This window comes from Schistocerca serialis, chromosome 12 (genome assembly GCF_023864345.2).
Source record: "Schistocerca serialis cubense isolate TAMUIC-IGC-003099 chromosome 12, iqSchSeri2.2, whole genome shotgun sequence".
NCBI classification, from domain to species: Eukaryota; Metazoa; Arthropoda; class Insecta; order Orthoptera; family Acrididae; genus Schistocerca; species Schistocerca serialis.
The window spans coordinates 1224532-1236603 of record NC_064649.1 but is presented as its reverse complement, the minus strand read 5'-3'; the positions used below and the strand labels follow the sequence as shown (position 1 = coordinate 1236603).

Below are 12072 nucleotides of genomic sequence, written 5' to 3'. Positions count from 1 at the left end.
CTGATCGGACGTGATGGCCGGCAAGGTTTTAATAAACTGAGTTCCAAACGACGAGTGTTATTTAAAATGTAACTGCCATTCCTGTTCATTAGGTTTTGTGACAGCTTTATTTTGTAGACTGTAACTGGGCCGTCATAGCAGTTTGGCATTTGCACCACAATACTCTTCTCTCCCTACTTTATTTCACGATTACATTCGAGGCAGTTTCGGCAACAGCTTATCTGCTCAGTCGTTTTAGTCCGATGTGCCACCGATTTTCTTTACACCTCTTCTCGACTGTTCCGACACTCTTCCCCACAATAATGTGCCACATTCTCAAGAACACTAAGAGTTCCAAGAACGTCGAAACTCCGCCTGTAGCAATATAAAATTCACGACGGGATTCGAAAAATAGAGCCGACTACTTTTCCTCCGTGTGGCGGTTAAGAGAAAAATGGACAGATCCGTAGGTCAAAATGTATATAAAAAACCTACGCACACTAACCTGTATCTCCACATCTCGCACCGTCACTACCTGTCACGAAGAAATTCGGTACTAAAGACTCTGGAGCACGGAGATCTAACACCTTCAGGCAGTCAGACAGAGAGAGCCTCACCCGAGAATTACGACACCTACAAATAGCATTACAAAGCGACGAGTTCTCAGATCTTTAAGCCGAACAGGGGATTCGGTCAAAATTGAGAATGCCTAAGAAACAGATTAAAACAGGCCGAGGAAGAGAAGCCGACAAACAGCTGAACCGATCGGCCGTCCCCGAGCATCGGCTAGAGTACGATGCCGGAATGAGATACGACGAGACAGGTACCGTGGTGCAAACGCCAAGTTTAAAGAACGGCACAAGGAGTCTATCGAAATAAAAATGTCACGAAACCTAGCGGAGACTGCGGCTCCAATTTAAATAACGCCCAGGGCTCGGTACTCAATTTATTAAATGCCGATCGGCCGTCACGTCCACCAGAGACGCAATAACACTGAATTTGCATTCAACTTTGAAAAACAAAAGAGAAACAGAAAGGTGTAGATCGTGTCGGGAGTCAGACTCTCACGTACAGTGGCGAAAGTTGTGGCGTCTCGAGATGAAGACTGGGTCAGTTACCTACAGACTGTGCATAAAACGGAAAGGACAACTCGGCAGAACACCCGGAAGCACACCGTCAATTGACTGTATTGTGTGGCATTTGAGTCTTACCCTCCACTTCTCTCTGTAACTGTAATACACTAAAGTTCTCTAAGAGATAGCAAATGTCAACTGTACACACTGCGTATCTTATTTGGAAACAAACTCATTCTATTCACTCACAGAACGTGTTGTCGATAACAGCAATGACAACTTTACTCTTTGCCTACAAGCTCGTATTCACAAGAGTTGTCCAATACGACCTCGTGTGGGGGTTCACCGGACACAATAGACGCTGTGCCCGTGACAGCAAAGCGTCGTTCTTCTGCATCTGTTGGAGGATTATTGGATTACTGTGTTTAGTGTTATACATTTTGACGATTGTATATTGCAGGTTTTTCACTGGAGTTATTTAAACAGAAACAAAGGTAATTGGGTTACAAACCAAATAAATCTTAAGAACATTACCATTCTGTAGTGGACCACCAGAGACCGTGGCTCTCTTATACCACAATGTTCAGAACATACCCCCCCGAAACCGCGGCGGAGTTCGGGTTCGCCCCTCACGCACTGCCGCCCGAGACCCACCTCGTCGAGCACCTCGGAGTTGCGGCCGAGCAGGGCGGGCAGCTCCGCGATCAGCTCCTCGATGTGGCGCAGGCCGCCCGCCGCGCGCACCGCCGCCGCCTTCTCCCGCACCGACTGCGGCAGGGCGTCTCCCCCGCTGCCTTCCGCATCCTCCAGGGCCGCCGGCAGGTTCATGGAAGCCAGGACGCTGTGGGCCAATAATCGCATTAGGGGCCTCGCCGGAGACACCTCTCTGCAGACACCGAACAGCTCGCGGAGAGCACACGCCCGCTTCTGCGGGAACGTTTGTAGAGACAGAATATCTGCGGAGTGAGCATTCGGACGCGCAGAACGGTATTTTTGCCCCCGGCGCGGTTCTCCGGTACGTGCCCGTGAAAAGGAAGTATTTTAGTCTGTCCGAGTATTTCGGAGTTTCGGCCTTCGCGCAAAATGTAAACGGCACTGACAAAAATTGTGCGACATTCGCCGTCCAGTGTCGGCAACGTGGGCCGTAATCTGTGCTCGCTCCGCAGAGATTCGTTCTCTGTGAGAAAATTAACAGCTGGACAGGCAGAGGGCTGACAGACATACACACAATAAATTGTGGAATTGAAAATTTATGCAAGGAGTGTGATGTCACTTATCACTCCAAAAAGTGGCGTACTGTAATGTCACGAAATTGTCGGTATTAGTTTTCGTATTCCTGCCTCTGCTGCAATCACCGATAATGTTTGACTATTTTCTTACATATTTAATGTTTCCTTCCACAGAGATTTGATTTTTCTTGTTACTTTTTACTTTGTGTGAGGTGAGTGAGTGCCACAGCCAGCTGGGGTTCGTCTAGCACACAACATAGACCGACCACTGTTGTGCTTGCTGTGGAGGCAAAACGTACTGAGATGATATGCTCTGTGACACCTCACGGATACAGTTGCTCGTTTTACAATAGTTAATTGTTTTTCTTGCCTGGGAGTTTATCGGACTAGTAACAGCTATAATTAATCACCTCTGTTTAGTGAGATGTATATATATATATATAATTTATCAGTAGAGATAAGTGGCCTCCATTTCGTATCTTAGTGATGACAAAAAGTAATAAATTCTTTCGGAGTTCACTGTGTTTCCTCCTACTGAGCCTGGGGGTGTGAACTGTTATAGTGTTCCCCTACATTTACCTCACCAACAAATGGCGGTCACAAACCGTAAGAGACGTAACGATTCGAGAGAGCACAACTGTCGAGTGGATTTATTACGTATTTTTGCGAGTGACAAGTCATCTCGATGGGCGACGGGTCCCTGCAAAGTGTGGCAGTGATAGCATAAACTTAGCAAATGGAAGTAAACGAACAGGTGTCTGTGCGAGCTACACGGATTGTCATCGCAGGTCGGGAAAGTGCGACGACCCCAGAGTGGGTGCCACAGACGACAAAGTGGTGAGTGACTGAAGCAAACAAATGAACATATTCAAAATGTATTAACTATCTTATTATGTACCGAACTGCCAAGCTGACATTTGTAATCAGAGGTCAGATTTGAAAAGAATACTGTATGTGACGATCCCCAATTGAGACAGTCTGTGTGTGTGTGTGTGTGTGTGTGTGTGTGTGTGTGTGTGTGTGTGTGTGTGTGTGTGAGAGAGAGAGAGAGAGAGAGAGAGAGAGAGAGAGAGAGAAAATTGCACAACAAGGGGAAAGGGTACAGGCTGCAGCTTTAAGCACACCATGGAAAACTTTAAATGAATTTTCTCCTGAATACAAGTCCATCAACTAGAGGGCAGGAACCTTATGACAACAAGGTGAGACACTGGTCACTGAAGAGTTTAGTGCAGCCATCCTGTTCGCATGTTCTACGGTAACAGGATTAATGGAGTTGCAGCTATTATAGTTCTGGAAGAATTGTGGTATTACAAGCCAAACATTGAGGATTTGATACGGCGCTTCGGGAAAGCGTATATGATGCTTGTGTTTATGGCCTATTGCCATAAGGTGTGCTCATTCGTACCACAATTTGAGACAGAGAATGTACACGAAGTTGTGTTATCAATATTAGACCCTCAATATAACAATAATAAAGTCCTTCGCAGACGCACAGCTGTAGGCCACCCTAGAGAATTGTTTCATGGTTAAGGATGCGTCCAAAATTATAGGACAATACGTATATATTGCTATAAAGAGGAAAGAACTGTGAATATGTAAATGTAGTACGAGAACTAATCAAATAACGGAAACTCCAGGTACGAATATCGACAGTGTCTGCACAGATAGATTGCTACTTACTGTAAAGAGGACATGTGAAGTTGCAGACAAGTAGAGTTATAAGACACTCACATATAACTCTGACCACAGCTTTCGTCAGTAAAACACCCAACACCCACACACACGATTGCCAACTCTGGCATCTCGGGCCGGAGAGGTTAGACTTAGTAGTCACGTGTGCCTGAGGTGTGCTTTGTGTGTGTGTGTGTGTGTGTGTGTGTGTGTGTGTGTGTGTGTGTGTTACTGATGAAGGCTGTGGCCGAAAGCTGTACGTCAGAGTCTTAACTGTGCCTGTCTGCAACTTGACATGTCTACTCTACAGCAACTAACAATCTGTCTTTTCCTACATTGTCAGTATGAGAATTGTGTGCATTGGAGACTTGAAAAGATATCTGAGGAATTATACGCAACAGGATGCCATTCTACACCGATACGACACAGGAAGAAAAATAATGCCACGGAACGAGATCACGTGCCTCTGTCGCGTCGGCCAGCAGTGAAAGCAGGTGCGGGCAGCAAATGCACGAACTGCCAGGGCGTTTACCAGCAGCTCGGAAGTCGCCCACTGGCCTCGGTAGCTCCCCCTCCGGAGCCTCTTTCTCTGGAGTCTAGCATTTCAACTTCAGACGAAACCGCCAAAGTCCCCCGATGACTCAATTCGCCAGCAGTCGCTGGAGACTGCGTCCGGAGCCGGCCGGGCTTCGTGTGCCAGATAGTGACGTCAACACAGACAGGTCTCCACTAATCCTGTTGCCGTAGAGCATCAATACTAATTCTTAAAGCCTCGTGTCGGGATCAGGTACCAGGAATGCAAGCCTCGAGGATAATATCTGATATGGTCCCAATATAAATGTAAAAAATAAATCCAGCCTAACAATTGCTCAGTGGGGTTTAGGATTTTTGCATCAAATGGAATGGCTACAGGTGACGAAACATTATCGTCACTGCTGCTTGCGTTAAAAATGCAAATTGTCACGTAGGTCTCTGTCTGTGAAGGAGGAGACAGACTGTCGTCGCCCCCGTGTTCTCCGTCGTATGCCGTACGGGATCTACCGTCAGCCGAGACGACATCCCGCGAGTCGCAGGTTGAAGTTATGGACTTGTAGGTGTAAATTGACGATGGCTATACATCTAGCAAAAATGTGTCATTGGAAAACACATAAATAAAAATATTAATAACACAATAATATGAGAAAAGTATCAGGAGAAACGTAGAGGGTGGAGGGGGGCAGGGGTGTGGTGTGGTTGGGGGGGGGGGGGGGGGGTGATGGAGAAAAACAACTAGTCAAGTATATATTACACAGCCTGTACTTTCTAGCGCTTAGTGTTTGAAACTAATGGTTGATACACGTACATAATTACAGTTTGGGAGGTGAGTCTCAGATACTGTCAGTTTGGCAGGGTCATTATGTTGCCGAGCGACACGAAAGGTGGACAGTGACCGAATTGCAAACTGAGTGCACACGTGACAAACTTACCGACGACTAATATTTCTCGAGTGAGCTGCCATTTTGTTTCATTTAACTATAAGTTTAGTTCACAATTTGTTTTTCTATCATTTATTCACTTCTCTTTTATTCGAAACAGTGTTGAGTCCGACGAGTGATGCGAGCCCTACACGGGAAGCAAAACAGAGGAAGAAAAGCACGCTTCACAGCCAGGCACGCAAATTCGTGAGTTCGGCAAGTGACTACCCTGAGAAAGGAGAAATACGAGTCATTTCCTGTTACTCGGGACGTAAAGAGGGCTGCGACAGCTTCGAAAGTAAGCAGAAATACTGTTGCACCGTTACGGAAAGAACAGTACAATACAGACTGTGGCGCAATAAGGCTGCGGACAGCAGGAAGGAAAGCGGACGTGGAGGAAGCGAGGGCAGGAGACGAGGCTAGGCCGCTCAGATTGGGCCACAAGTAAGGATTTCGAGCAGTGTCAATTTCACTACACGCGCACATTCGAGTCGCACCCTCGAGTCAATTACGAAAAACGGTACACCAAATTCCCGAAGGGCAGAGCAGCCGCGCTCTAAGTCGAGTGCACTCTCGCCACACCCGCACCGCACACGTCGACGACACGCGAAACGTCACCGGTCCCGTAATACGTACAGACCGGGAAACTTAGTGTCGTGTGGGCTACAGTAGTTGCTGTGAGATACGACAAACTGGGACAGGAAAACCTGACCGACAGTGAGGTACTAGCACTTATTGCGACAGTGGACAAAACAGGTGCGGTTCACCGCTCAGTCTCTTGTTGCACATTGTGGCACAAATTTAAAGCCACAAATTTTGCATTACCATCCAAACTGACAAGACGAGGGCGACAGAAGTACACTCGAATACGGGCGATATCTGCTCTCGCGCACCTCGAGGAGTACGACTTACTCCGTGGCGATTCTACGACCTACCATTGCGGCAGCCACAGGGAGGGGTCACGTCGCCGAATAGTAGATACGGAGGCTTCAGGAGGGCAGTACGTGCGGCAGGGTAACGGTACAGATTATAAGACTCGGCAAATGGTGGTAAATTTAGTCGGCGCGAGCAGACTGCAGTGCAGATCGACGAAGCGAGAATACCTCGATACGGCACAAATAACGAGCTATCGTACACGAAATACGTAGCGGGCTCAGTGGCTCGAGATGCCACGTCGGTGGCGTCAGGTGGATGCACTGACTCAGCTGTGTTCAACCGGGTGTATGCGGACTGTCGCAGTCTGAAATGACGGACACGAGTCTCTGTAAAATTAACAGAAATGTGCACTCTCGGGGACACAAGTTTGGCCACTGAGGTGCAGCATCGGCCATAAGGCCTGTATTAAAAGAAAAGACCTTTTTCTGTAATCAGAAGGAGCAACGGAACGGTTCGTCCGCCCCTCCGTAGCATACGTGCGACCTCCGTATTTCACAGGTCCCGTCGAGAAGAATGACGTCCGGGGGCGTGTGGAACTAGTAGAGGTATACGTCGATATTAGACGGGGAAACCACAGCAACTATATCTGAACAGTGTACTGACAGTAAACTGTCACTGTACCGTTTAATGCTGTCTGTGCTTACGACAGCTACACCCGATTGAGCAAAGTAGAAAGACAGCCACTGCTTTGCAGGAAGCTGCTGCCTTCTCAGTTACACTAAAGGCTGCCATTTATCTGTTACCGAAACCTCAATACTCAGTCGATTACGCGAGAAAATATTTTCCTACACCTCCATCGAGCTGTGTTTACGGTACGTTACTATTTGCCGTACAGCTAACTGAAGTTTTCAATCCTCGAATCTAGATATTTGTATAACTTGTGGAAAGGACAACTCTTAAGGTATTCTTTACACTTTCTTTCGGCTCGTTACAGATTCCCAATTTCTCGGTTCACGTCAGACGGGATCTCGTCGACTGTCGCGTCGTGACAGCATATTACTCCATTCCGAGTCCTAGACGAGCACACAATGTCTGAGTAAATTATTGTTTTGCTTTTTACTGTGATCGTACAAATCACAGTTCACTTGAAACTATTTTTTTTGTCAGCAACAAAATCAATGAATGTGTAAATGTGTAAGGAGGGAGGGAGAGGGGGAGAGGGAGAGGGAGAGGGAGAGAGAGAGAGAGAGAGAGAGAGAGAGAGAGAGAGAGAGAGAAACAAATTGAGAAACTTAAAAAGGTGTCTGCAAGTTGTACAGTTATACGTGCACTGTTTTCTAACAGCCCACGAGTAATTGTCAGTTGTACAACAGACAGATAAAAACTATTTTTTTTGTCAGCAACAAAATCAATGAATGTGTAAATGTGTAAGGAGGGAGGGAGAGGGGGAGAGGGAGAGAGAGAGAGAGAGAGAGAGAGAGAGAGAGAGAGAGAGAGAAACTTAAAAAGGTGTCTGCAAGTTGTACAGTTATACGTGCACTGTTTTCTAACAGCCCACGAGTAATTGTCAGTTGTACAACAGACAGATAAACTCTTCACAGACGTGCACATTCGCTCCGCATTATGACAGACGGGAGCTGGCAGACAAAACGTAAAAGACAAATGAGTTCCTCTTATCGTCGCAGTAGTTCTCCTGCCGAGTGTCGTGGCTGTTAGAGGTCAACTGCTCAGATATAATTATCACTGCTTTAGGAGCAGTCAAAACAGCTGCTGATAAGTGGCCCGCAGAGCATAAGCCGCGCAGCAGGCAAGATAGTTTAAAATCACTGGAGAGAGAGAGAGAGAGAGAGAGAGTGTTTTATGTAACTCCTCCCCCCCCCCCCCCCCTCCTCCTCCTCCTCCTCCTCCTCCACCTCCAGACTGGCCTCCGGGTCAGTTTCAGGGAGGCAGCAGCTTAGCAGTTCTCGAGGACTCCGCCACTCCTATTGGGTACACGCACTCGGGAGCCTACATTTTGGGCACGTGGTGCCCCACAGCTAGTAAATGTTTAGTCTTTCTGTATTTCTTCGAGGGATGCCAATAAAATGAGCCTCGGACCTCTACTCGTGTTCGTCAGTACGCAGAAGCGCGAGAATCGATAGAGTTTTTATTTACTAGCACCCCGGTAGGTCTATTTTTCCAGTACTCCGTTTCCTTCGAGTATTGTCTTTCTCCCTCCTTTTGTCGGTGTTTCCGGTTTGTTATTTTTTTGCCTCTAAAGCCTTCTAAATTTAGTATCTTATTCTTAAGAAGTTTCCTTCCCTTATTTCTTCAGTGAGGTGACAATCAATATGTGTAGAGAGTGCATAGTTCAGGGACAGGAACATATTCTTTTCGGTATTTATGTTAATTTTTTTCTCTGTCAATTTGTTACTCATATTTTTCCTGTCTTATTACATTTTACTGATATGCAAGTGTGCTATTTTATCAGTCAACTTTTATTATCTTAACTGCAGTTCGTAACATGCTAGGATTTGAGTCTCTCATATACTGTATATTTTGTACACTTGGATTTGACACAAATTCTTTTTCTTTCTATTAGCAATGCATCTTCATTTTTTTATCTGCTCCTTTCTCTCGGCCAAGAAACTGCCTAAAAGCTCCGAACGATAGAAATCTGTCTGCGTGTCGGTCCGTTCAGCTCCAGTGCTTTGTGTTTGGCGCCTCGTAAGCACTTTCCGTGTGTGCTGCTCTGTTTTTAAAGGCCCTAGCTCACCACACATACGTCAGCACACTGACCAAATTAATTTTTCAGCCGCGTTATGAGACAGTGAGCAAGTGAATTTAATGGTGAGAACTTGTGTAATATAGCTTGTTTCAGAATGTGTAGCCAAATTTGTTTTTAAAAAACAGCAAGTTCAAAAATGCAGAGTTTGCGGAAAAACAAAACTGTGTCACATGTTGAATTTCAATTTACAATGGAAAAATATATACAACAATTTTTTATTTGCTATACTTCTCCGGCAGTATTATCGAAGGTGTTTCATTACGGAAAATACTACACTCCTGGAAATTGAAATAAGAACACCGTGAATTCATTGTCCCAGGAAGGGGAAACTTTATTGACACATTCCTGGGGTCAGATACATCACATGATCACACTGACAGAACCACAGGCACATAGACACAGGCAACAGAGCATGCACAATGTCGGCACTAGTACAGTGTATATCCACCTTTCGTAGCAATGCAGGCTGCTATTCTCCCATGGAGACGATCGTAGAGATGCTGGATGCAGTCCTGTGGAACGGCTTGCCATGCCATTTCCACCTGGCGCCTCAGTTGGACCAGCGTTCGTGCTGGACGTGCAGACCGCGTGAGACGACGCTTCATCCAGTCCCAAACATGCTCAATGGGGGACAGATCCGGAGATCTTGCTGGCCAGGGTAGTTGACTTACACCTTCTAGAGCACGTTGGGTGGCACGGGATACATGCGGACGTGCATTGTCCTGTTGGAACAGCAAGTTCCCTTGCCGGTCTAGGAATGCTAGAACGATGGGTTCGATGACGGTTTGGATGTACCGTGCACTATTCAGTGTCCCCTCGACAATCACCATTGGTATACGGCCAGTGTAGGAGATCGCTCCCCACACCATGATGCCGGGTGTTGGCCCTGTGTGCCTCGGTCGTATGCAGTCCTGATTGTGGCGCTCACCTGCACGGCGCCAAACACGCATACGACCATCATTGGCACCAAGGCAGAAGCGACTCTCATCGCTGAAGACGACACGTCTCCATTCGTCCCTCCATTCACGCCTGTCGCGACACCACTGGAGGCGGGCTGCACGATGTTGGGGCGTGAGCGGAAGACGGCCTAACGGTGTGCGGGACCGTAGCCCAGCTTCATGGAGACGGTTGCGAATGGTCCTCGCCGATACCCCAGGAGCAACAGTGTCCCTAATTTGCTGGGAAGTGGCGGTGCGGTCCCCTACGGCACTGCGTAGGATCCTACGGTCTTGGCGTGCATCCGTGCGTCGCTGCGGTCCGGTCCCAGGTCGACGGGCACGTGCACCTTCCGCCGACCACTGGCGACAACATCGATGTACTGTGGAGACCTCACGCCCCACGTGTTGAGCAATTCGGCGGTACGTCCACCCGGCCTCCCACATGCCCACTATACGCCCTCGCTCAAAGTCCGTCAACTGCACATACGGTTCACGTCCACGCTGTCACGGCATGCTACCAGTGTTAAAGACTGCGATGGAGCTCCGTATGCCACGGCAAACTGGCTGACACTGACGGCGGCGGTGCACAAATGCTGCGCAGCTAGCGCCATTCGACGGCCAACACCGCGGTTCCTGGTGTGTCCGCTGTGCAGTGCGTGTGATCATTGCTTGTACAGCCCTCTCGCAGTGTCCGGAGCAAGTATGGTGGGTCTGACACACCGGTGTCAATGTGTTCTTTTTTCCATTTCCAGGAGTGTAGATATAACACATTTTATTTCTCTTGTTTTGTTGGACTTCTGCACTATACAATTACATTCAACTGTGTAAGACAAATTAGCAATATTCGAGACAGGTATCGCGATACACTTGATGCAGAACTATCTGCAGCCTAAACTGCCAAGGCAGTAGACAGCAGATGCAGTGACGCAATACTGGACCTGTGGCTTCCAGTCTGGAGAAATCCTGTACTCTGCCCGACTGGTAACCGAACAACTGAGAAGGGCACTTTCACAGCAAAAATCTAAAACTGGTTTTACATCTTATTTTTTACATGACTTTACATAATGTTTTCCATACTGAACTTATACCTCGAAGGTATGCGCATAGCGCTATGCGACTTGTCACTTCCTAGTGAAATGAACAGTTTCTGGGCTCCAAATAACCTCCATAATTTGAGAATTACTTATCCCTTCTGAACACAGCCCTATTTCCACACAGTTTACTACTTTCAGTTTCGTGTAGAAACGTACATATTCTCATTTATCGACCGCAATATTTTTGCACGAACAGTACAGTTGTATGATTTACATGCTACACATTCGAACCATTTAATGACGGAACTCCAGAACGGCAGACTCGTGTAATGTTAAACCACCCACACACACTTACCTTTTCCACAAATCCAAAGAACAATATCATTATAGTGGACCTCAGACACACCATAGTAAACTTATTACAGCAGCACACACGTTGCATTGCAACGATGCTAACCATTTGGTTACAGGAAAAAAAGTTTAAAAAAAATAAAAATGACAAACCTCATACCTTGAACAGAAATTTGATTGCATTTTCCTTCTACCAATAATGCTTAAGAAGAATGATAAATGTCCACAGAAAATACAGCAGAGAGGAAAGTATTATAAATTAGCTGAAATGTACTCTCATTATTTCAGCACAGGTAAGAAATAATACCGACTATTATTCTGAAAGTCCAAGCAGGAATATCAACAGTGTAGGAACAGACAGATTGCTACTTACCATAAAGAAGGCCCATTAAGTTGCACAAATAAAAGACACTTTATGTAAGTGTCTCGATTGTGCTTGTCTGCTGCTTAGTGTGTCTTCTTTACGGTAAGTAGCAATCTGTCTTTTCCTACGTTGTTGACTATTATTCTGTTCACTTAATTTCTACAAGTTGTAAAAGACCTTGACAGAATGACGGATACACGTGTAATGCTAAGCCACGGTCTAAAGTCGAGAGATTCCTAAACACTGGGGTCTGAAATTTATTTAAAGAGAGAATTTTAATTTTGTAAAGACAATTTCATTCTTTATGTATTGTACTGGTAATATATTTCGTCAGAT

The 12072-nt window shown here is 46.4% G+C and overlaps 1 protein-coding gene across 6 annotated transcripts in view; it reads right to left on the bottom strand.

The window, feature by feature from the left end:
• LOC126428418 (programmed cell death 6-interacting protein) overlaps positions 1-12072 on the bottom strand; it is a 184410-nt gene that overhangs the window by 94338 nt on the left and 78000 nt on the right. For all 6 annotated transcript variants that reach the window (XM_050090342.1, XM_050090343.1, XM_050090345.1 and 3 more), the window contains exon 9: positions 1707-1893. In XM_050090342.1, coding sequence (XP_049946299.1) covers positions 1707-1893 — 187 coding nt within the window. The remainder of the gene's footprint in view (positions 1-1706; positions 1894-12072) is intronic.